This window comes from Hippopotamus amphibius, chromosome 17, assembly GCF_030028045.1.
Source record: "Hippopotamus amphibius kiboko isolate mHipAmp2 chromosome 17, mHipAmp2.hap2, whole genome shotgun sequence".
NCBI lineage: Eukaryota > Metazoa > Chordata > Mammalia > Artiodactyla > Hippopotamidae > Hippopotamus > Hippopotamus amphibius.
The window spans coordinates 61,960,367-61,984,455 of NC_080202.1; the positions used below are offsets into that span (position 1 = coordinate 61,960,367).

Consider the following 24,089-nt stretch of genomic DNA (forward strand, 5'->3'; position numbering starts at 1 on the left):
TTAAAAGAAACAGAATAAAGATTAAAAAGAGGCTTGTGAGACACAAAACCCAAATGCCCTGTGTGAGCTCTCGTTTGGATTCTGATTTGAAAAAGCAACAGGAGAAACTGAGGAAGTATTGTTGATTCTTTCACGTCTGATGATGATGTAAGTGGGTGCATAAAACATTAAAAGGAGGGAGTTGGGTATATCAGTTAAAAAAAAACCAGTTGATGCAATCAGGCCCAGGAACCTTTTCCACATATCTGGAGGGAAATATTGTTCCCTACAAATAAGCTTTTCTCTTTCACCCCACGGGGGATCGTTTGGCTCGTATGAAAAGCGCTGGCTTGCGGTTGAGATGGACAAACACATAAACCAGGAGGGAAGACATTCGGGGAAGGGGAACTCTACCTTCACTGCCATGATCTGCCCGCTGGGCACATGCCGCATCTTCTCCACCACCCCATACGCCCCCCGGCCCAGCTCCACAATGGGTTCCAGGTCGTCCGCTTTCACCTCAAAGTTCTGCAGGAGAGAAAAGCAAGAATGCAGCCGGGAAAAGGGACATAAACTGGACACAGGCTTCCTTGTCCTGTCTCTGGTTTCTCCCAACATTCTAAGGGTTCTTTCTAGTCCAGAACCTTCTGGTCTAGAAGCTTTTCCAAGCCGCCACCAAAAGCCAGAAGCGCCCGGGAGATGTGTAGACCCCACCGCAGGCGTCCTGCTTGCCACGGGGGATACAGAGGTCCAGCTCGGACGCAGCCTCCAAACTGCTGAGGGAAAGCTCTCTACGCGCCGTGCCCCGCAACCACACGTCAGATCCATTTCCGGACTGATGGCAACTAGATCTAGACCTGGCCTCTGAAAAATGCACCCCAAAGAGAACCACCTGCTCTCCTCAAATACCTCCCATTAGGACCACAACAGCCCGATTTCAATTCGACATTCAAAACAGCAAGGGTGCCACAGACCACTTCCATTTTCATCCAGACTTTACTGACCCACCCTGACAGCATGCTACAGAAAACACAGTTTTCACTGGCCCGTCGGAACGCATCCCTATAAAATGGTCACGGCATTACCTGGCAGACACGATTTTTCTCACCTGATTTCCAATAGAAATGCAAGCTTTGGAGTCTAAATCTCGAGGTGGCCTAAGAGAGAGAAGGGTGAGAAAACATGAGATATTTAGTCGAAAATGACCTTCCCAAATCAGATGTGACCGGAGAGATTTTTCCTTAGGAATAAGTGAAAGCTCAGGAGTAAAATAAAGCAGCATAAATGGGTTAATACTGTGGGGTTTGGAATAAAATAGATTTGCATTTAAACCACTCACTCTCTGAACTTCTGTTTCTTCTTCAATACAAAGATATTAGTACACTACCTCACGGAGCAGATATTACATGAGATGTTCTAAGTAACATGCTTAGCAGAATGCCTGTCACACAGTAAACATTCAAAAAATATGAGTCATATATGTAGTTAACGTGGATAATTATACGCTTCTAGTATAAGTAATTATATTCTTATAAGGAAGTAAAAGACTCTTCTTTTATCCAAGAGCATCCGTGTGCCCAGTTAACCCACCACTTTTTCCACAACTGCTTCAACAAAAAGAAAACATATGGTTTTGTGAACTCACAAAGTTCAGAGATCACAGGAATTCCAAATCTATCTAGCCCTGCCTTTAAGATGGAAGAAAGTCCGGACCGGTGACGTGACTTGCCCAAGGTCACGACTAACCCAGGCCTGCTGATTTTCAGGCCAGAATCCTTTCCGTTCTCGCAGGCGGGCACAGCCGGTTGTGGTATTTCTTCTACACATTGTGTTCTCTCCGTCCAGGGGTCATCTCAGCAGCTAGAAGCCGCTGCTTCTGTGCTCCATTAGAGAGAACGCCGTCCTCTCGTGTGTAGCTCATTGCCACCTCAGCTCATGACAATCCTCTCTCGAGGAAGATGTCTGGCTTTGGCCGTGCACCTAACCAGGAGCCTAGAGAAGCCCCTTCTTCAAACAAATACACCGAAAGCATCCCGGCAAAAGTAGTAAATGCCAAGAAACACAGCAAACATAACAGACAACCAACAAAACACACATAACAAATACAACGTAACAAACTGTTAATATGATCAAACCAAGGACGCAGCGGGAGGCTGAAGACAAAGGAATCGCGGTGTTGCCTGAACAAAGGGTGACCAAAGAGGGTGGAAGCGCGGGTCTCCCCGACAGTCCAGGTCAGAATTATCTCCAGAAAAATCCAGGGAAGAAGAAAGGAAGAGAGAGAAAGAAATCCTTGGCCAATGACACTTATTCCGTAATGTATTGTAATTCCACTCCTCCTGCTGAAACTAACTAAATAAAATAAAGAAAACACAGGAACATAAGCACAGATACACACGTGAATCTGAGGTCTTAATGGGGAGCCTTCCCTCACCTCAAAATCCCTTTGAAACGTGTAGAAAACCTAAAATAAAGTTTTTCCATACTAACTTAAAACCGGACTGAGAGGGAGGGATAAAGACACACACACACACACACACACACACACACACACACACACACACGGCCGTGATGTCTGCATAGATCTTGTGTTTCTGAGCAGCAAATTTTTCTTCGGAAACACTCTCCCGAGGAACTGAATTTCTGAAAAGCTGATTTCTCACTCTTCAAACCTCCACAGCTCTTTTTCTTTAGTTCTCATAATCTGTTTGCACTAATCACAATGGAACTTTGAAATAAAGACAAATATTATTTGAAACGTGTGACGAATATAAACAGTAAAAAAAATCCTTTGTAACTGTCCGCATCCTTCCTTTTAGCAAGAATGAAGCAACAGAAAAGTTCACTGCTTTTTCGGGGCTACTACTGAGTTCTTGCCATCCAACCAGGGTGCTACGCAAGACCTCTTCCAGGTCTAATATTCTAGGATTCATACCAGGGCTCTGCAAATTACAGTCTGTGACCCAGCTGTGGATGAGTTGCACACGTTTTCAGGGTTGTAAAAAAACAAACAACAAAGACGCTTGAGCAGAGGCCATTGTGGCCGGGGTAGCCCTGAATATTTCCTATCTGGTCTTTTGCACAAAGTTTGCTGAATCCAGATTTATTCCAACCTTGCATTATAACTCTACCCAGTAGGAGGGTTTCTTGCCATTTTCCAGAATGAGAAAAACAAAAGCCAGAAAAACTCAGTGAGATGCTGAACACACAGTCCTCAACAGTGCTGGAAATAAAACCCATGTCACCCCAGCCTCGGTCTTGGCTTAAGGAGAAGGGGATGTATAAGGGGGTATATGCTGAAAACTGGGCTCAGTGCTTTACCTGCACCTCCTATCATTAAAACACACACACACCCCTACCTATAAATGTCATGATTCCCATATTCCAGAGGAACACCTGTTTGGCTTAGACTTTAACTTGCTCCCAAGTGGTGAAGCTATGAGTCAATCCAAGTCTGACTGAATCCAAGGAGCCTGTCCCCACACTCAGTCCCCCGCTAATGAAAATGACCAACCCACCCACCAGGAGGCCTTCGGGCTCAGCGAGGCTGCCAAAAGCATCAAATGATGGGCTGAGATGGACAGCTCGTGCTGGATTAGTTGGCACTGTATCCTGTCCAGGGCTGGGCGCGTTCATTTGCCTGGGGCACCACGTCTCTGCAAGAGCTTTACACTGTGGGTGGATGCTCTCTGTTGCTTACTCAGTATTTTAGTCCTCTGGAGAAAGAACCAAACTTATTATGAAACTCCTAACCCTGGAGGGCCAAAGGTATTCCAAAGGTCACCTGTTACTACCTTTTTATATAAACAACCAACTTTAGTTTGTTAAAATCATCATTTATTTATAATTCTACAGAGTAATGAGTCTACTGGTTACTGCTGTAATTATTACTCATCTATAATAACAATATTTGTTAATAACAACATTTACTTACAACCTAATGATAATATTTATCAAGCATCTGCTTGGGCCAGAGGACCATGCTGGACCCTTTACACCAAATATCTTCTTTAATTTTCACAACTCTTAGAGGTACACGCTCTATTTTAATGTGAAGAATTGACATGGAAACAGACTAAATAATTTAAGATCCCTCAGGGAGATGGTGACACTGGACGCCACAAAGTCTCTTCTCAGCTGCAGAAGTAAAAGATCCTGCCTCTCGCGGTACAGCCGTGGGCTACCTGGCTGCAGTCACGAGCAGTCTAACGCGTGGCTGAGAGCACACACTTGACGGTCAGAGAGCCCTCCGTCTGTAAGCCAACTCTTCCACTTATTAAGTGAAATAACAGTAACAATAACAGCAACCCTGAGAGCTAGATTCATTGAGAAATCACACTGGAACATGAACTAGGCTAGACTCTTAATGTGGACTGTGACATCTAATCCCCATAGCAACCACATCAATGTTTGTTTCTGTTTTTCACAAGGGGAAACTAAGGCTTAGGTAACTTGACTAAGATGTTCAGCTGGGGAAGTCCAGATCCCAAGTGGAACCCAGGCATTCCGGCACCAGAGCCTGAGCGCCTGGGGCTCAACTGCTTTACGCAGGGCACCTGACCCTTGTCCAAGTCCATCTTCTCACTTACAAGCGAGAGGAATGACAACTGCCTCTGAGTTGCTTGTGAGGATTAAGTGAAAGAATACTGACTCGCACAGAATCGATTTAGAATTAGTTGCTGCCAATCAAGTGAGCGGACAGCCCAGAAACCTGAGTCAAAGACACACTGGCATCAGAGACTCAAAGAAAGAGCTCAAGTGAAGAGACCACACACACGGCCCCGAAAAGAACGGGGCTCTGTCCAGTCTATTTATCTGTGTGTAGTCCAGCAGAAGGCGGCCGGGTATATACAAACGGCGAGTCACCAAGCCAACCGCACAAAATTGCCAAGAACAACTCAAAATGCGGAAGCTACTTCCTTAGGAGTATAAATTTCAGCCTCAGTATGAAAATAATAACAGTGACAACAACACTAAGAAGGAGTCCAGGAGCCAGCGGGGGACCCTCTACAGGCAGGACGGGACCTTGGCTTCACACGATGAAGCAAGAAAACCACGCCCCAGGCTCATCCCACCACACGAGAGACTCACAGCAGAGAAGCTCCTTTTACCTTCGTGTAGGTTTTTATTCGCTTTTTTATACCAAGCAAGGATTTATGGCGGTTTTCAAAAATTCATTAAAAAGAGCAGAAAATTAATATAAGTTAGAAAATGGTGAAGACTAGCAAATTTTAAAGGGAAGGAATATAAGACAGCTGGGAGGTTGATATAAGAATATATCCCAAAGGAGATGATAGAGATAAGAGCGGAAGTCAATAAAACTGAATGCAGGAAAATAAAGAAAAAGTTGGCTCTTTTACAAAATCAATAAAATTGATAAACCTCTAGCAAGACTAACACAGATAAAAAGAGAGAAGACACAAATTATCAATATCAGCAAAAAAAAAAGGAGGCTCTCACAACATATCCTGCAGTCTTTAAAAGGCTAATCAGGAAATACTGAGCAATTTTACTTCCATAAATTCAACAGTTTGAAAGAAATTTCTCGAAAACCACAAACTACCAAAACTTAGCCACAATGAAAGAGATTATCTGAATTGTCCTATAACTACTAAAGAAAATGAATTGGTAATTTAAAAGCTCCAGAAAAAGGAATATGTAAGCCTACTTTGTTTCACTGGAAAATTTAGCAAACATCAAAAAAAAAAAGAAAAGAATTGCATGTATCGAATCATTATTTTGTACACCTGAAACTAATATAATGTTATATGCCAATTATAGCTCAAAAATTTTTTTGAAGAATCAATGCCTGTCTTATACAATGTCTATAAGAAAACACAAGAAGGTGCTCTTACCAACTCATTTCATAAGGTCAGTATTACCTTAAATACCGAAACCAGAACATAATAGCTCACACACACACACACACACACACACACACGCTAGATCAACATCTCTCATGAACTTGACACAAAAATCTTCAACATTTTAGGAGATTAAATGCAACAGTGTATAAAAAAATGTAGTATACCACGACCAAGTGGGATTAAATTGGAGTATGCAAGGCTAATTCAGTATTTTAAAAATCAATCAATGTAATCATATCAACAGGACAAAGGAGAAAATTCCAAGATCACATCAATTGATACACACAAAAGCACTCAACAGAATCAACACACATTCATGATAAGAACTCCGAGTACACTTGGACCAGAGAGGGACTTCTTCAGCCTCATAAACAACGTCTGTGAGGACTCAATGTCACACTTGACAGTGAAACACCTAAGCTTCCCCTCTAAGGTGGGAAACAAAGCAACGCAGCCTGCTCTCTCCAGTCTTATTTAACATGGTACTGAATACCCTCACCACTAAACTACGCTAAGAAAATAAAGGTTAAAAAAAGAACAGGAAAGGAAGAAATAAAACTTTTTGCAGACGGTTTGGCTGTCCACACAGAAAACTCTAAGGAACCTAGGAAAAAAAGCCCCTAGAACTAATACTTGAGCTTAGTATGGTCACAAGGTATGCCATCCACTCAAAAGTCAACTGCATTTCTAAACACTGACAATGAACACACGGAAATTAAAACCAGAAGTGGAATACAACTTTTGTTGCTTCATGAGACTTCCCTGGCGGTCCAGTGGTTAAGATTTTGCCTTCCAGTGCAGGGGGTGCGGGTTCAATCCCTGGTCGGGGAGCTAAGAGCCCACATGGCTCGGGGCCAAAACACATAAAACAGAAGCATTATTGTAACAAATTCAATAAAGACTTTAAAAACGGTCCACATTAAAAAAAAAAAAGGAAATAGTTATAAATCCTAACAAAACCTAATGTAGAGAATCTGTATGATGAGAATTATAAAATACTGATGGAAGGAATCAAGGAAAATCTAAATGCTTGTAGAAATCTACCACATCCATGGATCAAAAGACTCAGCGCAGTAAGGATGCCAGTGCTCCCTCAACTGACCTACAGGTTAAACACAATTCCTACCGAAAATCTCAGCAAACTTATTTGTAGACACAGATAAGCTTATTGCAAAACTAATATGAAAAGAAGAAAGCCCTAGAATAACCAAAATAGTTTTGAAAAAGAACAAAGTGGGAGGAATCACTTTTCCCAACGTTCGGGCTTCCTGTACAGCTGCAGTCATCAGGACAGGGTGACACCAGGAGGGCGACAGGCACAGAGAGCGGTGGAGCAGAAGACAGAACCCAGAAACAGATCCACACAATACGTCCCATTAATATCTGACCACGGAGCAGGAGCACATCAGGGGAGGAGGGAGAGCCTTTTAGGCAAATGGTGCTGGAGCAACTAGAGACCCATCAGCGGAAAAAATAAAGCCCAACCTAAACCTCACACCTCGTACAAAACGTAAACTCAAAATGTACCAGCGCCTTAAATCTAAAATGTAAAACTACAAAACTTTTAGAAAAAAACAGGAGAAAATCTGTAGGACCCAGGACTAGGCAAAGCGTCCTTAAACGTGTCACCAAAAACAGAACCCGTGAGAGGAAACACTGATAGACTGGACTTCATCAAAACAGAAAGACAAAAAGCATACTGTCTCCCCCGTTACAGACTGGGAGACAATATTCTTGAATCACATACCTGACAAACTCTTTGCATCCAGGATATATGAAGAACTCTCAAAACTCGACATTAAAAAAAATCTGATTAGATCATAGGCAGAGAAGTGCACAGACATTTCACCAAAGAAGATACAGGGATGAGAAACAAACACCAAAAGTATTCAACATCGACAGCCACGGGAGAAATGAAAATTAAAACTGCAATGATAGATCACATTTACCAGAATGGCTAAAATGAAAAACAGTGACAACATCGACAGATATGCGGAGAAACTGGGTCATGCATGGCTTTTGGGTACGAACGCACATTGATCGGTACAATCACTCTGCAAGATCCTTGGCAGTTCTTTCAAAACGGAAAATGGACTTACCATATGACCCAGTGATTGCACCATTAGACATATATCCTGGAGAAACGGAGACCTATTTTTATGCAAGGACTTACACGTGGATGTCCACAGCAGATTTACTCCTGACAGCCCCAAACTGGAAACTACCTGGATCGCCTTCCAAGGCTAAGGGGTTAACAAACGGTGGTATATCCGTACCACGGAAGAGCGTCCAGCAGTGACAAAGAACCAACCACGGGTGCACGCGGGCACTTGTGTGAACCTCAGGGACGCGGTGCTGAATGAAGAAGGCCAGTCTCAGAGAGGAGGTGCATGATTCCATCTGCACAGCAACCACGAAGTAACAAAGTGGCAGAGGAGGACAGAGCAGCGGGCGCCAGGGACTAGGGACGGCAGGGATGGGGGTCAGAGGGGGTGGTTACAGGGGAGTAAAAGGAAAGGGGCTTGTTGTGTCCTACACTTGAGTGCCTTGACTGTGGTAGTCGTTATGTAAGGCTACACGTGGGATACAGTTGCATAGAGCCACACACACACACACACACACACACACACACACACACACAAAGGAGGGCTTATGTTGCTGGTGAAATCTGAACACATTCTGTGGTTTGCACCAAAGCCACGTTCTTGGTTTTGATGTGACACTAGGGTTGTGTAAGATGTTAACATTGCGGGAGATACAGCCAGGGGAAGAGTACAGAGGACTTTGTACCTTTCTTTGCCACCTCCTGTGAATCTACGATTATCTCAAAATAAAATTTTAAAAGTGTACCCCCTAAAGTCCCATATAGGGAAGCCACATATTTGACCCTAAGGTCTTGAGAAGAAATCAATCAGAGAGGGAAAGTTATTAATTACACAGTTCAAAGGCCCAAGGGAAGAAAAAACAAACAGAAGGACAAAAAAAAAAAAAAGAAGAAAAAGAGAACAATCTTGGTAGTAGATACGGAAAGAATTCCTCCCGCAGATCCTCTCGAAAGGAACAGTCTCACTTGAGTTTGGCTCCTTGAGCTACAGCCCAGGGCCCGGAAGCACAGCCCTCCCCTCTGCTCTGTCCTCAGAGGCTCTGCAGTGGACAGTGTGTTTGCATGGGATGCAGTGACCAAGGTCGAATGGGACATGATCATTTTTTACTAGCACATTCCAACACCAGGGGTGCACCGTCTGAGAGGCAAAGATCACGGGTAAAGTCAGAAACCTCTGCAAAGGGAGGCGCTTTTTAGAGATGAGCTACGAGCCTTAAACATTTAAGTGTCCACGGGGATGGCCTCTCTCTGTACTTGCTCTGCTCTTTATAGTACCGCTGCTGTAATTTTCTTCTTGGAATTTCCATTCTTCCCATGCAGATGCTCTGATAGGTGGTCGTAGCCCCAGCCAGGCAGGAAACACCCTCCCCACCCCACAGAGAGACCAAGAAACGAGAAGGAGGCTCCGGGAGAGGATGCCCTGCTTCACCAGGACTTGGGCCCCCTCAGGGATGTGGGCCAAAGGCTCAGCTAATAAAGGTGTGGTTGCCTTCTGTTTACATAGGACAGGATTTAGGTGTCAGGATGCTGAGTCCTCACCAGATGCCATCTTTCCACCTCAAACCAAATTTTATAGTAGGGGCTCTCTCAGGAGTTTGCTTGTTTGCTCAGATCTATACGGAAAAGGCAGAAAGTCCACGTCCAGGGACCTTTTTGGATTTACATAGGGCCCCATCTGCCAAATGCATTTGTAGAATTTTTAGCCAACTAGGAATGAGTTCAAAGCTACCCACTCCAGATAGACTGACTGACGAGGGTCATTTTTTTCAGGTCTCAGAACAGTAAGTCCCTGGTGTCCCCTTTCCGAGGGCTCTCTTTTCTAACAACCATCTCCACAGTCGAGGTGTTGCCCACCAGTCCAAGCGGAAACCTGTAACGTGCAAGCGTTTGGGCTAAGATGATGATCTTGCCAACTTACGTGGAACTGGTCTGAGGTTGTTCAAATGCTTCTTTTGGAATTTTAAGGCCAGGGTTTCGCTTCTTGCCTGTGGGGAAAGATGGAAGGAGAAAGTTAAGGTCTAAATCACAGCATGAGAGCAGAGACAGAGACGGCGGCAGAAAAAAAAGGATGAAACTGGGAACGCGGGTCTCGTTTCTGCATTCGGAATCCCACCTCCTAGCAGAACGGCTGTGAGAGACCGGCACACAGTCACCAGGCTGAGCAGGGCTTCCCCAGTGCAGACTGAGCTCACGGATGAGGGTTTTCACCAGTGCAAGGTGAAATGTCCGTGGAAGGACGCCAACTCTCTTTACCCAGGAAGACCTGCTCTCTTCTCTTTGCTGGGAGTTCAGCATTCCAACTTCTTTTTTTCTTTCTTGTACACAGCAATGGTAATGGTAGACGGTGTTGGTTATGGGGGATTTTCTCCTTTCTGATGTCGGTCAGATGTAGTCATGCTTCCCTCAGTAAACCACACTTTCCTAAATGGGTCTGTGATTAGCTGATAGAGTTACAGGTAGAATAAAAAATACTGTCCCGGACTTCCCTGGGGGCACAGTGGTTAAGAATCTGCCTGCCAATGCAGGGGACACAGGTTCGATCCCTGCTCCAGGAAGATCCCACATGCTGCAGAGCAACTAAGCCCGTGCACTACAACTACTGAGCCTGCGCTCTGTAGACCATGAGCCACAACTACTGAGCCCGTGTGCTGCAACTACTGAAGCCCACGCACCTAGAGCCTGTGCTCTGCAACAAGAGAAGCCACTACAATGAGAAGCTCTTGCACCACAATGAAGAGTAGCTCCCGCTCGCCGCAGCTAGAGAAAGCCCGTGTGCAGCAATGAAGACCCAATGCAGCCAATAAATAAAATAAATTAAATAAATAAATTTATAAAAAAAAAATACTTTCCCTCTGCTCTGCCCTGCCTGTTCTCAAGCACCTGCCGTAAGTTAGCACACAAAGGGTAGAGTAATATTTATTTACTTTCACCCTGTTCCAAAAAGGATTAAGGTAACATATGGGCTCATGCAAGGAGGCTGTCGCTTCTTTGGGGGCCAGATGGGAACGTAATTGATGAGTTCGTCACCCCCAGGCTGAAACCACAAGAGAGCTTGACTCAAATACTTTTGTTGACGAGTTTCAAAGAACAGACTGAGAGGGACTTCCCTGGTGGCACAGTGGTTAAGAATCCACCTGCCAATGCAGGGGACACGGGTTCGAGCCCTGGTCCAGGAAGATCCCACATGCTCCAGAGCAACTAAGCCTGTGCGCCACAACTATTGAGCCTGTGTGCCGCAACTACCAAAGCCCATGAGCCTAGAGCCCGTGCTCCACAACAAAGAGTAGCCCCCGCTCACCGCAACTAGAGAAAGCCCATGTGCAGCAACAACAGACCCAATTAATTAATTAAAAAAACATCTTTTTTTCCCCTTCACCCCCTGCCCCCCCAAACCTCGAGTTCTCCAATCCATTCTCTGCATCTGTGTCCTTGTTCTTGTCTTGTCACTGAGTTCATCATTACCATTTTTAGATTCCGTATATATGAGTTAGCATACAATATTCGTCTTTCTCTTTCTGACTTCACTCTGTATGACAGACTCTAATATCTCTAAAAAAAAAAAGAATAGACTGAGAAACGCCAGGTCAAGAAGCGATCAGAGAATCCAGTCTCGTGAGGGCGTGGGATTTTCCTCACCTAAGGAGACCCTGTGACTCCTCATTTTTGGCGAGAAAAACCAAAGTGGAGCTAGACAGAGCACCCGTGGGTTTACTTTCTTTCTCACCCCTTCTCTATGTTGACAGAGCTGACACGAACTCCACTTAAGGCTCTGCACAGAGATTCTGAAGCTGCACAGAAACTGCCGAAATCAAACACTGGAGCCTCCTTGCAGGAAAACGACACCCAGGGACCTCAGTGACTGCCCAGCACCACAGAGCCAGCAGGGACCCGGTCAGAAGGAGAATCCAGGTCTCCACTCGCCCAGCTGGGAACTCCTGCCTCTCGGCCACAAGGGATGAAGCTCAGAGGTGACCAGAGAGAATGAGGGGGGGATGGGGTTATGAGACTTTAAAACAGCTTACATCTCGTTCCTTCACTCACCAAGAGCCCTCCAGGGTCACTTTTCCTCTGACTTAACATCCTCAATCGTAAACAACGTAGGAACATCAGCTCCTACCTTAGCGGACTCACATGAGGACCAGGGGATAACACACATGAAAGACCGATGGAGTAATAATAATTATGATCATTTAAAGAAAAACGATCTCAAAGGTGTTTTTCTCCATAAACAGCTATTTCTCTTGACGTCTTTCTTGGAAGAGCTGAGTTAGAAATGAAGAGGAGAGATGTAGGAACTTGACGGGAATGCTTGCTTTCAGCTTGCTTAAGTGGCATCTGGGGAAGCTTTTTGTTAAGGCCCCTCATTAAAGAAAATGACTCATTTAAGAAACTCAGGAACAGAGCTGGCTGTATCGTCATATAACCCAATATAATGTATAGTGGAGACTTTTCATTCTTCGCCTTCAAAACCCACAATCTAGATCAGTTCTTCCAGGAAGCAACATGCTTGGCAGTAATCAACCCAGAGAAAGCCTTTCAGAACCACCTTCACTGTAACAGGTCTTCCCAATTCTCTCCTCATTTGGACTTCTCTACGCATCTTACAAAAATTCAGAACTCACCATTTACCTTCCTGTTCCTGGAGCTCAGGTGGCCGTTCAGCACACGTCACTGAGTTAGCCTCTGACAATACCCAGGGCTGTACGGTTACCAGAATGAGGTGAAATGCTGAGAATTCAAACAGATAAACAGCCTAATTCCAGCACTTCCCACCCACGGGCCTCAGTCAATACACAGGAAAGGCTATTTTAAGTGAGATACTCTACGGAGGAACGAACAAGTTCGACTTGTCCGCATAAAGTCATACAGATTCCAATACAGGTGACAGAGGGTTCCGGTGATCTCAGCAGACACAACACTGTAGTTCTCCCAGAGAAAACAAAACAAAATGAAACTAAAAGATATTTTTCCTGCGAAAAAGCCTCCCCAGATGCCACTTAAGCAAGCTGAAAGTAAACGTTCCCGTCCAGTTCCTACATCTCTCTTCTTCATTTCTAACTCAGCTCTTACAAGACAGACATCAAGAGAAACAGCTGTTTGTGGAGGAAAACACCTTTGAAAACTTGAACACAGCAGTGAATGATTACACCACAGCAATTAAGTATTAGTAGTTCACTCATAGCAATCAACTATTAAGCTATAACTCAGCAAATCATCAAAACGTCTATACAAAGAAATAGCAAAAGAAAGAGAGAAGACTTTTGGCACAGAGACTAAAGAAAGAAATGACCAGAACAACAATAAAGTCTTCCAGGTGTGGGAAAAGAAGACCCTTGGTTCTCCTCTGACAAACACAAGAAAAAGAGTTCCAGGAGACACAAAACCTGGTTGAATCACACCGTTAGAAAACACCCTGCCTTCATTTTTTTTAATAGATCAAATAATGCAAATATCATGAAGGCACACACCGGCATTCCGTAACTCACTTAACTCACCTACTTGCTCATCGTGAAAGAGAAGCCCAGTAAGAGCCCAGCAGAAGTGCCTCTGAGGAGCTTCTCAAGGCTGCAGGGCGGGCGGGCGGGAGAAGGAAACCCCACAGAAGGCATCCTTTACTCCGCTCCAGCAAGTGAAGCAGACTCCACCCCTCCTGCAGCGCCGACTGCCCCAAACCTCTGCAAGTTTATCGTTCCCGGGAAACTCTGACTTCAGGAAGGGAGAGGCGACGTGGGTCCACGTGGACTCCAAGGTGGGAGGTTAATCGTTAACCAGACTTGAAGGAATAAATCTATAAAGTCATCCTGGAGAGCACAGCATTCTGCAGCCTTTCTACAAATGCCTCTTTCATTTCTTAAAAGGAAGGAAAACAATGTGTGGTCACTTTCCAGCTGTGTTTATTTCGAAGCAACCCGTTCCCCTTCGCCAGGCTGCCAACACCCGACGCTCACATTTAACGCTGTGTTCAAAAAAGAAAACTAATGAGAGGGACCAAAATGAATAATGAAACGAAGTGGCCAACTACGATAAACGGCCTTTTCGCTTGATATTCCAAAGCAGAAACGAAAAACATGTCAGAAAACGGGCTCTATGTTACGTCACGTGCTAGTCACAAACCTCCCCGGGAGGACGGAATTCTCTCTGCGTCTGCACATCTCAGCCGGCTGTGCCCTCTTACTGGCACCATCTGCAAAGGGTGAGACCTCCTCAGCCTGATGGAGCACACGTGGTACCTGTCACGTCAGCTGGTGTCACACCCATGCCTGTTTTCTCTGAAAGTACCGTACTCCCAACGACACACAACATTTGCAAAATTCATCTTAAACCAAAGCTGGGTCATCATGAACTCAGCCCGGAGCAAAATGGCACTGGGGAAAAAAAAAAAGAAGAAACCTGCCAGTACTTAGAAAACATTTACCAAGCCACAGAAATGTTCACCAGCTCTGACCGTGCTGAAAACGATGGGGTACGCCAGACCTCTGGCTCAGCACCACTGGGAGAAGCTAAGCACAAAAGGCTTCTCTCATGTGCCTTCTTGCAGAAAACAGAAGATGGTGTCCCAGCGCCAACCCAAACAGCAAGAGCCTTTGCCGGGCAACAGAGGGGCGGCGTCCTGAGGCTCTGCTGACACCTGGACACCCGTCAGCCTGGCCGAGGGTCGGGGGCACCTTTGTGAGGGTTTATGAGTACGGACACAGCTCTACGAAAGGCTGGCTTTGCTCCCAGCGCCAACGTTATTTTAAAAATCTGTTTCCCAATGCGAATGGGATTTCCAGCCAAGTAACTGGCAACCTGAAGGCCCTGGCTGCCCTGGCCTTCATACTTGCACACCCTTCAGCTCCAAGGGCAGCTGGCACTAAAACTGGCGGAGAAGCGTCATTAAATGTTATTCAGTCACAAAGATCGGATGCAAAGCAACTCACAGAGCAGGGCAGAGCGAAGGGAGAGCAGGGAGAGAGCTGGCTTTACAACAGTGACACGAAAGTGGACGCAGAAGTCCCCCCAAACCACTGGATCTCAGCCACCACTGACACTCCAACCAGGATGCCAGGTTTCTTTGGAATTACATAAAATTTAGAGAAGGAAAGCCACAAAGCTCATTTTAAAACGTGCAGTCATTTTTGTTTCAAGCCGGCAGATGAATCTCCTGAAACGTCACCTTTACCCTTGTGTCCCTGGGTTTAGGGAGCTCCAGCCCTCCTGTGGATGGGAACTCAACCTTCTAAAGTCTGCTCGTTTATCACACGCCCCCCAGAACCCTCCCAGACCCTCCCGGACACTCCTTAAAGAGCTCTGTTCACGCCCGCCAGCTTCCACACGCTGTGCTGGCATCTTGAGCACAGTAAAAACTCAGTGCATCTGGTAGTGTGTATATGTCAATGCTACTCTCTCTCTTCATTCCAGCTTCCCCTTGGCCCCCCCCCGCCCCCGTGTCCTCAGGTCTGTTCTCTACATCTGCAGCTTTATTCTTGCCCTGTCACTGGGTTCATCAGGGAGATCAACTCGATGGTGGGTGATGACTTAGAGGGCTGAGATAGGGACGGCAGGAAGGAGTCGCGGGAGGGAGGAGATATGGGGACGTATGTATAAATACTGATTCACTGATTCACTTTGTTGTACAGCAGAAACTGGCACAACAGTGTAAAGCAATTATACTCTATTTATTACTTAAATAGTATCGTCTATTAAAATACTGAATCACTATGTTGTGCACCTGAAGCTAATATAATATTGTATATCAGCTATACCTTAATTTAAAAAAAAAAAGCACAGAATGGAGAGGAAATAGTAGAAACTCGAGCATAAGTAAGAGCGCGTTTTATTTGTCCCAGCTGCACCACGTTAACACGGAGACCCCAGGGATGCAGACTGGAGATGGAGACTGGCTGCTGAGAGATTCAGTTGGCACGATCTGTGTGAAGAAGGCCAGCACACAACAGGTGCTCCCTAGATAGCAGTTTCTTTACTCCCTGCCACATTTGTGCTTATATTTTTAAAATAGGGACGAAACAGATCGTGCCCTCTGTGGGCAGCCTCTGTCTTCAGATGCTGTCTTTGTTCTCCTCTCTTGTGCTATTTATGTGAAAATGACATCTTCTCAAACATCTCCTCAATCTTGAACCGTATTCTCTTGGTTCCCACTGACTCTGGGAATCGTTTAAGCTCTACAGACTCAGGATCTCTGAGAGCAAGCCCTCAGAATCCGTATTTTTCCATAAAGGACTTTAATTTTTTAGAGCCGTTTTAGGTGCACAGCAAACCTGAAGGGAAGTTACAGAATTTCGCATACATCTCCCTGCTCCCATACACGCAGAGCCTCCCCCGTCACCAGCGCGCTCCGCCCCCAGAGTGGCACATCTGCCACAAAGGATGGGCCGATATGGACACATCATCACCCACGTCCGGTGTTCACTCTTGGGGGTGTACATCCTGTGGCTTTGGACAAATGTACACTATGTATCTATCATTATAGTATCACACAGAGCAGTTTCACTGTCTCAGAGACCCTGTGCTCTCCGCAGTCACCCCTCCTTCCCCCCAGTCCCTGGCAACCACTGACCTGTTTACTGTGTCCATAGTTTTGCCTTTTCCAGAATGTCATATAGTTAGAATCATACAGTGTGTGTGTGTGTGTGTGTGTGTGTGTGTGTATCCTTTTCTGATTGGCTTCTTTCACTTAGTAATATGCATTTAAACTTCTTCCATGTCTTTTCATGATTTGATAGTTCATTTCTCTATAGCACTGAAAAATATCCCATTGTCTGGATATACCACAGAGCATTAATCCATTCACCTGCTGAAGGGCGCTTGGTTGCTTCCAAGTTTTGGCAATTTTGAATAAAGCTGCTTGTAAACATCTGTACACAGGTTTCTGTATGAACATAAGGAGTGTGACGGCTGGATCATATGGTAAGAGTACGTGAGTCTTGAAAGAAACAGCCAAACTGTCTTCCAAAGTGGCTGCATCACATTTTTTTTAACTCCCCAAGTGATTAAAGATCCCAGCCAGGGTCAAGAACCTGTTGTCAACTGTACATCTAAGTAATGTGTTTCTTTTTTTTTTTAACCAGTTCTCTCTTTATGATAACAAGGTCACCTTCCCCCAGTTTCTGTCATTTCCGCCCATCACCAATCAGTTCTTTCTGGCCAGTAAGAAATTCCAAATGAAGTTCCTCACTAGGACAGCTATAGCTTTGAGCTGAAACTGCCAATAATTCACCAAAGCAGACACTGCATGGAATGAAAAGCTCGTCAAGCTACAAACTCTGCTTTGAAAGACGCGGGGAATAAGACAGACCAATGCCTGTGATATCAGAGCGCATGCGTGATGCGCAGTAAAAGCACCACGGCAGGAATACGCAGAGGGTTCAAAGCGGGAGGGAGGGAAGGGAAATGGAAAACACAACCGAGGTCTCACAGAGGAAGTAGTATTTCCGGTGGTCCTTTGATAAATGGTAGAATTTGAGGGTACACAATGGCTCCTTACACTACTACGTCTTCTTTTTATGTAAACTTAATGTTTCCACAGTAAAAAGATTTTTTTTTAATAAGGGGTAGGACTATTGAAATCAGGACATGAAAAGGCAACAGTGAGATTCCGAGGGGAGGAGCTCACCGTGGCGGAGAGAAGGGTATTGCTTTATATTCAGAGATGGTGAGTTGTCTACTTTGGACAAAGTGAAGGATGGTCACAGAGAGAAGGCTGGAAGGGTGGGTTGGAGGCAAAGACTGAAAGGTTGTAACTAACAATTTTTAATTTTCAGATTTAGGAAGAGAAGTCGCCTATCTTTCAGTAGAGGAGTGTCATACCTTGTTACTTGTGTTTAAAAAAAAATAATGTAACAAGATTAATCTAACACCTGCAGGATGTTTTGAAACCGTGGTGCGCACACACACACACACACACACACACACAAATCCACACACACACACCTCGGTGGTTTAAGCTTTCAGGTCTTTGCTCATATTTTCCCTGGAGTGTCATCACCTCTGTCCCCTGGTCAACTTCAACTCTCAGCTCAAGCGTGTTCTCCTCTGGGAAGCCTTCCATAAAAAACATGCAATACGTGACCCCCATCTGTGTGACCACAGGACTCTACACATATCTTCTACGTCTTCCTTCCTACACTGAGTGACTGAACCCACCTGCTCACCCATCTCTCCCGCTAGAATGCGAGCTCTTCAAAGCCGGACCTCATGCCTTGCCCATGTACAGAATAAGCACTAGATCCAAGAAATAAGAGGCAGAGACCAGAGCATCTTGGCTAATAAAGAAGCTGCTTAAACTCTGCAGAGGCAAAATCAACAGGCTCTAGTCATTTCCTGGATAAGACGTGTAGAAGATGAGAAGCTAAGTTGTAGCAGTAATAATAGTAGTATCAATCTGGCTTTTCCCTACCTAGATAAAATTAAGTGTAAAAGGAGAGTCAGGCCAGTCGGGGTGGGAGGTGGGAGAAGGCAGATAATGAGCTCCCATCCTTAGCTGTGCTAAGGACAGGCTGAAGGGACACGTGGCAGATTTCAAGCAGGCACATGGAGTGGGGGCGAGAATACGGAGATCTGGCAGTGACACACAGAGGAGTGGAAAGCTGAATGAGGCAGGCAGGGAAACAGGAAGAGAAAGACCACGGAAAGCAGCCTGTGCAAGAACATTTTGAGACTGAGATGCGAACGAAGAATACACCGAGACTCTCTGGATGTGTCCAGGGAGCGCAGAGCAGCACCGTCCACTCACTCAGAAAGGTCCTCTTTTCAAAGCAGGAAAGCACTCAGAAGAGTTTTTCTTACAGCTTCAAGGCGCTGGAGTTCTTTTTTCAGACTCGGCTGAGCTGAAGCATGTGCTTTGTCATGTTAACCATTTGGTGCTGACTTTGTGCTCTTGAGAGAACCTGAAAGCAAATCGCAGCGAGGCCCTCGGGCTGTGGTCTGGGGCCCAGCGGAGGCGGGGGGGGGGGCGTCAGGCGGGGAACCCCCACCATCTGTGCTCACCTCCTTCCTCGTTTACACGCTGCTTCATTCATGAGTCTTATCGAAAGGAAACGCAGCCACGGGGTGTTAAAAGTACCACTTTACAATAAAAAGGTGGCCGCAGGTGGCAAAGAAAAGTAGGGAACTATCCCATCTTTTCAAGCTGCGCACTCCGTTGTGGTTAGGTTTAAAAGTTGCACATATTTTAGAGATAAATATTGAAATGTCTCCAAGTGAAAGAATGAGTCTAGCATATGCTTCAAAGGAATATGGGAGTGGGGTGGGGTGGAGAGAGAGAGGAAATAAGGGGGCAATTGTCACAGCTGAGCGACAGATACACAGTGTTCATTACACGTCTATCTCTGAGTATGTCTGAAAATTTCCACAATGTGAAGGCTTTCTTGAATAGCTACTGAATCACAGAAAATTCTCCTTTAATAGTTAAAAAGGAGAGAGAGTAAGAAGACTGCACTTTTTTTTCTAGGGGAGAAGTGGATTCTTTTTTCCCTTTGGTCTATGATCAAAATTTTAAAAAAAAATTTTATTGGAGTCTAGTTGACTTACAATGTTGTGTGAGTTTCAGGTGTACAGCAGAGTGCATCAGTTATACGTACACATATATCCACTCTTTTTTTTTTTTAAGATTCTTTTCCCACATGGGCCATTACAGAGTATTGAGTAGAGTTTAAGATCACAGTTTTAACAGCACTGTGAGTGATCACCTCCCTTTAGCCAAGGAAAACTACAGGGTCATAATTCTGATTCAACCAGCTGCTTGAAGACTACGAAATGCAGAGAAATACACAGGAAAGTTCTTGATGTATAACTCTTCGAAGAGTGCTACCAGCACAGTCCATTCTGCCTCACCCCAGCTTCATCTAATTTCTTTTATTGAGCTGCATTCTGCCATGATGTCACTGACTAATGTTGAGGTCACCTTAAAGAGTGGCCTCTGAAATTCATCTCTGTGAGGTTGTTTTTTATGACCTTATATAATGTCTTCTTTTAAAATTTTTATTTTATATTGGTCTACAGTTGATTTATAATGCTGTGTTAGTTCCAGGTGTACAGCAAAGTGATTCAGTTATACATATACATATATCTCTTCTTTTTTCAAGTTATCTTCCCATTTAGGTTATTACAGAATATGGAGTAGAGTTCCCTGTGCTAAACAGGAGATCCTTGTTGGTTATTTATTTTATATATAGTCGTGTGTATATGTCAGCTCCCAATTTATCCCTCTCCCTCACCTTTCCCCTTGGGTAACCATAATGTCTTCTTTATAAAGACTCTTAAAGGGAAAAAAGGGAGTGTTACCATTGACAAGAAGAGTGGTTTTCTCCAGCATAATCTCTGCCTATGGAAGATGTGAATGTTTCTCCAATGTGCTTCTGTCCTTGGGTTGATGGCTAAAAACCTTAAGGCCAAACTAGGACTCATAGTCATACTCATTCCTGACTCAGTGTTTTTTGTGGCTCTGTTTCGGTCTTACCCACCCTTTTAATAACATTTTATCATGGAACATTTTAAATATATGGGAAAGTAAACAAAACAGTTACAATCAACCTCTATGTACCTATTTCCCAGACAATTTTGTTTCATCTATACCCACCCACTTTCCCAGACATCCAGTCATTTCATCCATAACTATTTTATCAAATATCTCTAAAAGTAATTTCTTAATATCTACTCAGTGTTCAAAATTCTAATTGTCTTGTGAAGAGAGATTGGGAAAAGGGTAAGATAGGAGAGGGGGATTAAGAGGTACAAATTATAAGTATAAAATAAATAAGATACAAGTATGTGATTATTGTACAGGACAGGAAATCTAATCAATATTTTGCAATAACTTCAAATGGGGTATAATCTATAAAAATATCAAATCACTAATGTATACACTTGAAACTAATAGAACATTGTAAATCAACACCAATAAACAAATAATTCTAATTGTCTCTTTATAAATAAGATAGAGAAGATAAATAATTATCTTGTTTAGAAGTAATCTAAGTATTCTTAAATTAAGTTGTGTTTGAAACAGGATCAAAATTAGGTCCATGTTATGTAAAAAGCAAAGGGGACTTTCCTGGCGGTCCAGTGGCTAAGACTTTGCCTTCCAATGCAGGAGGTGGGGGTTCGATCCCTGATCTGGGAGCTAAGATCCCCTTGCTAAGATCCCCCATGCCTTGCAGTCAAAAAACCAAAACATAAAACACAGCAATACTGTAACAAATTCAATAAAGACTTTAAAAAAAGAAAAAAGGTCCACATCAAAAAAAAAAAAATCTAAAAAAAAAGCAAACAAACCAAAAAACAAATTAAATGAACAAACCAAAACAAACATGTAGATACAGAGAACAGAGCAGTGGTTACCACAAAGGAAGGGGGAGGGCGAAATGGATAAAGGAGGTCAACCAGATGGTGATGGATGGAAACTCAGTTTTGGTGGAGAGCACACTGCAGTGCACCCTGACGACAAAATACAATGTTTTACTAGTCCCTGTCGACCTATAAGCTCTCCCTCCATTTCTTGTCGTCCACCCCTCCCCACCCAATGCAATTACTTTGTTGAAGAAATCTGGTCACGTGTCCTATAAACGTCCCCTCTAATTCTGCGGGCCCTACCCCTTGCTGGTTCACACATTCCTCTCTTTGCTGGAGCTTGATCAGACTGCAACTTGACTTTCTCGTTTGGCACGACAACATCACAGGTGGTCTCACTTGCTTTTACTTAAATTACTGAAGTCTTTGCATCCTAGTAAATGATCTTAAACTCTTAATGGAAAAAGGAAGAAATAAACAAATAAATGAACAACCCTCAGCAGCACTTGGTATCAACAAACTTTTTAATCTTTGTCAATTTGATAAGTAAACACAGGAACCTCATTTTTTTAGTCACCCTTTAAAAATGTTTAATGAAACTGAATATTTTTAACATGACTACCGACATCTATAGTTATGTTTCTATGAACTGCCTGTTCAAGCCATTTGCTCATTTTTATATTAGGTTATTATTATGGTTTTATTTGTAAGAGAAGACACTGCCCCTTTTGTAGTCTGCATCACAAAACACACACACGTGTGAGTGTGTCTAGGCACTTGGGCTGGCTATTCTCCCTCTTTATGAGTGTACAGAATTTTACATTTTTATGGCCTCTGCACTTTAATAAGGCAGGAACCGTCTTTCCTTTTCTCCAAATAGCTAGATAGTTGTCCCAATACCACCTATTAATCTGTCCTTTTTTTTCTCCATTAATTTTACTTATCTTTTTAATATTTATATCTCATATAGTCCTCTTATATAAGTTCAAGGGCTGCTATGTCTAAAAGTTATTAAATATTCATGGCTATGAAAGGCATCTTCACTTCTAGCTAGAGAAAGAACTAGCCTTCCGCCTTGAAAAAGTTATGCTGGTTTCAGATTCAGTTTGACAGAAGTATAGAGCTATTCGTATTTACTGAGTGAGATGGGCTGATCACGGCTCCCAGAGACATGCCCATGTCCTAATCCTGAGGACTTGTGAATGTCAGCGTGGCCGGGCGTTTGCAGATGTGATTAAAGGAAGGATTCTGAGATGAGGAGATTGTTGTGGATTATCCAGTTGGGCCCCAAATGCCATCACAAAGTGTCCTCACAGCAGAGAGGCTGAGAGAAATGACACACAGGGGAACAGGAGGAGACGGAGCCAGAGGCTGGAGTGATTTCCCACAATCTGAAGAACGCCAAGAAATGCAGGCAGCTCCCCGAAGCTGGATTCTTTATCCCAGAGCCTCTGGAGGGAGCCTGACCTGCCAACACCTTGATTTCTGACCTCCAGAAATGTGAAAGAAGACACTCATGCTGTTTCACGCCACCAAGTTTGCGGTTACTTGTTACAGCAGGTGCAAGAAACTAGCAGCCTACAGGCGGCCCTCGGAGACACTGCAGGTTCAGTTGCAGACCACGGCCACGAAGCAAAGAGCACAAGAAAACGAGTCCCACGAATCCTCTGGCCTCCCAGGGCATAGTGGAGTCGTGCTTACGATACAGTACCGCATAGTCTGTTAGGTGTGCAACAGCAGTACGTCTACACCACAACGTACGGACCTTACTTTAAAATACTTTACTGCTAAAAAACGCCAGCCATCAGTGAGTGAATGCTGCTGGAAAAATGGCACCAGTAGACTTGCTCGACGTACTGTTGCGACAGACCTTCAGTTTGTAAAAAAGGCAGTAGCTGCAAAGTGCACGAAAGCGAAACCCAATAAAACAAGGTGTGCCTGTATTAATTTTACCAAATTCCCTTTCAACATTTATGGAAATAATCAGGGTCTTTCCTATTATACCCGAGCTGCCACGCTCTCTGACATATGTATTTCTTACTTTCTCCCTATTTTCTTTCTTTCACCACCTCATCTTCACTCTGTTTCCTCAAGTGCTTCTGTCACTACGCTTCCTGAGGACCCTGTGTTCCTGCATTGCCAGTGGTGGCAGAAACGTAGAGCCTGCTAATCCCTGGATTCTAGAAACATCTACAAAGTCTTAACTTGACAATAAAAGGGGGCAAAACAAGGTTAAGAAATGAAACGCAAACAAGAAGGAACAGGCGTTAGTAGATGGTCCCTGGTGGATGCCATTCTCTGGAACAACGGAGATGATGCCGGCTTCCTTTCATTTCTTTCTAACTTGATGCCAAGGAAGAAATGTACCCTTTCCCCAGGACTGTGGCACATTGTAAAATTCTTCATGCCCCCTGCCAACTAGAAACAAGAAGGTAAAGACACCAGGGCTAAGGCAGTCTCAGAAAACATGGCAAGATTCCTCACCTTGATACTCCAACCCTCCAGCCTGAAAAATCTCCGGATAAGGCTCCGCCCCGGGCTGTTTCTGCCATCTCTCCCTCCTCTCCCTCCAGGCAAGAGCCCTGCTTTACAAACCACAGCCTGGCAGAGAGCTGGCGGCCTCGCTTTTTGTGCTGCCACATCCTTTGCTGGCCTCCTGCATCCCCCACGGGTGACACTTCTGATCAGAGGTTCAGGGGGGCTGATCAGAAAACAAAGACGAAGAAATAGCGTCAAGAAAACCACAAAATTTAAATGTGAGGTTTTCTGAAGAGAGAAAGCAAACAACTTTTTTTTATGCAAGTCTGCTCAACATTTCATTACCATTTCAGATCTTCGTGGAACCCTTAAGG

General features: G+C 44.3%; 1 protein-coding gene across 4 annotated transcripts in view; it reads right to left on the bottom strand.

Annotated features, from left to right (window-relative positions):
- The window catches only part of MAP2K6 (mitogen-activated protein kinase kinase 6), a 112,919-nt gene that overhangs the window by 23,060 nt on the left and 65,770 nt on the right, over positions 1 to 24,089 (bottom strand). For 2 of the 4 annotated variants that reach the window (XM_057716409.1, XM_057716411.1), the window contains exons 2-4: positions 9,869 to 9,935; positions 1,088 to 1,136; positions 394 to 507 (exon numbers count right to left, since the gene is read on the bottom strand). In XM_057716409.1, coding sequence (XP_057572392.1) covers positions 394 to 507; positions 1,088 to 1,136; positions 9,869 to 9,935 — 230 coding nt within the window. Of the gene's footprint in view, positions 1 to 393; positions 508 to 1,087; positions 1,137 to 9,868; positions 9,936 to 10,063; positions 10,134 to 13,445; positions 13,478 to 24,089 lie in introns of those variants that run through there. The other 2 variants (XM_057716412.1, XM_057716410.1) reach the window with 2 other exon arrangements.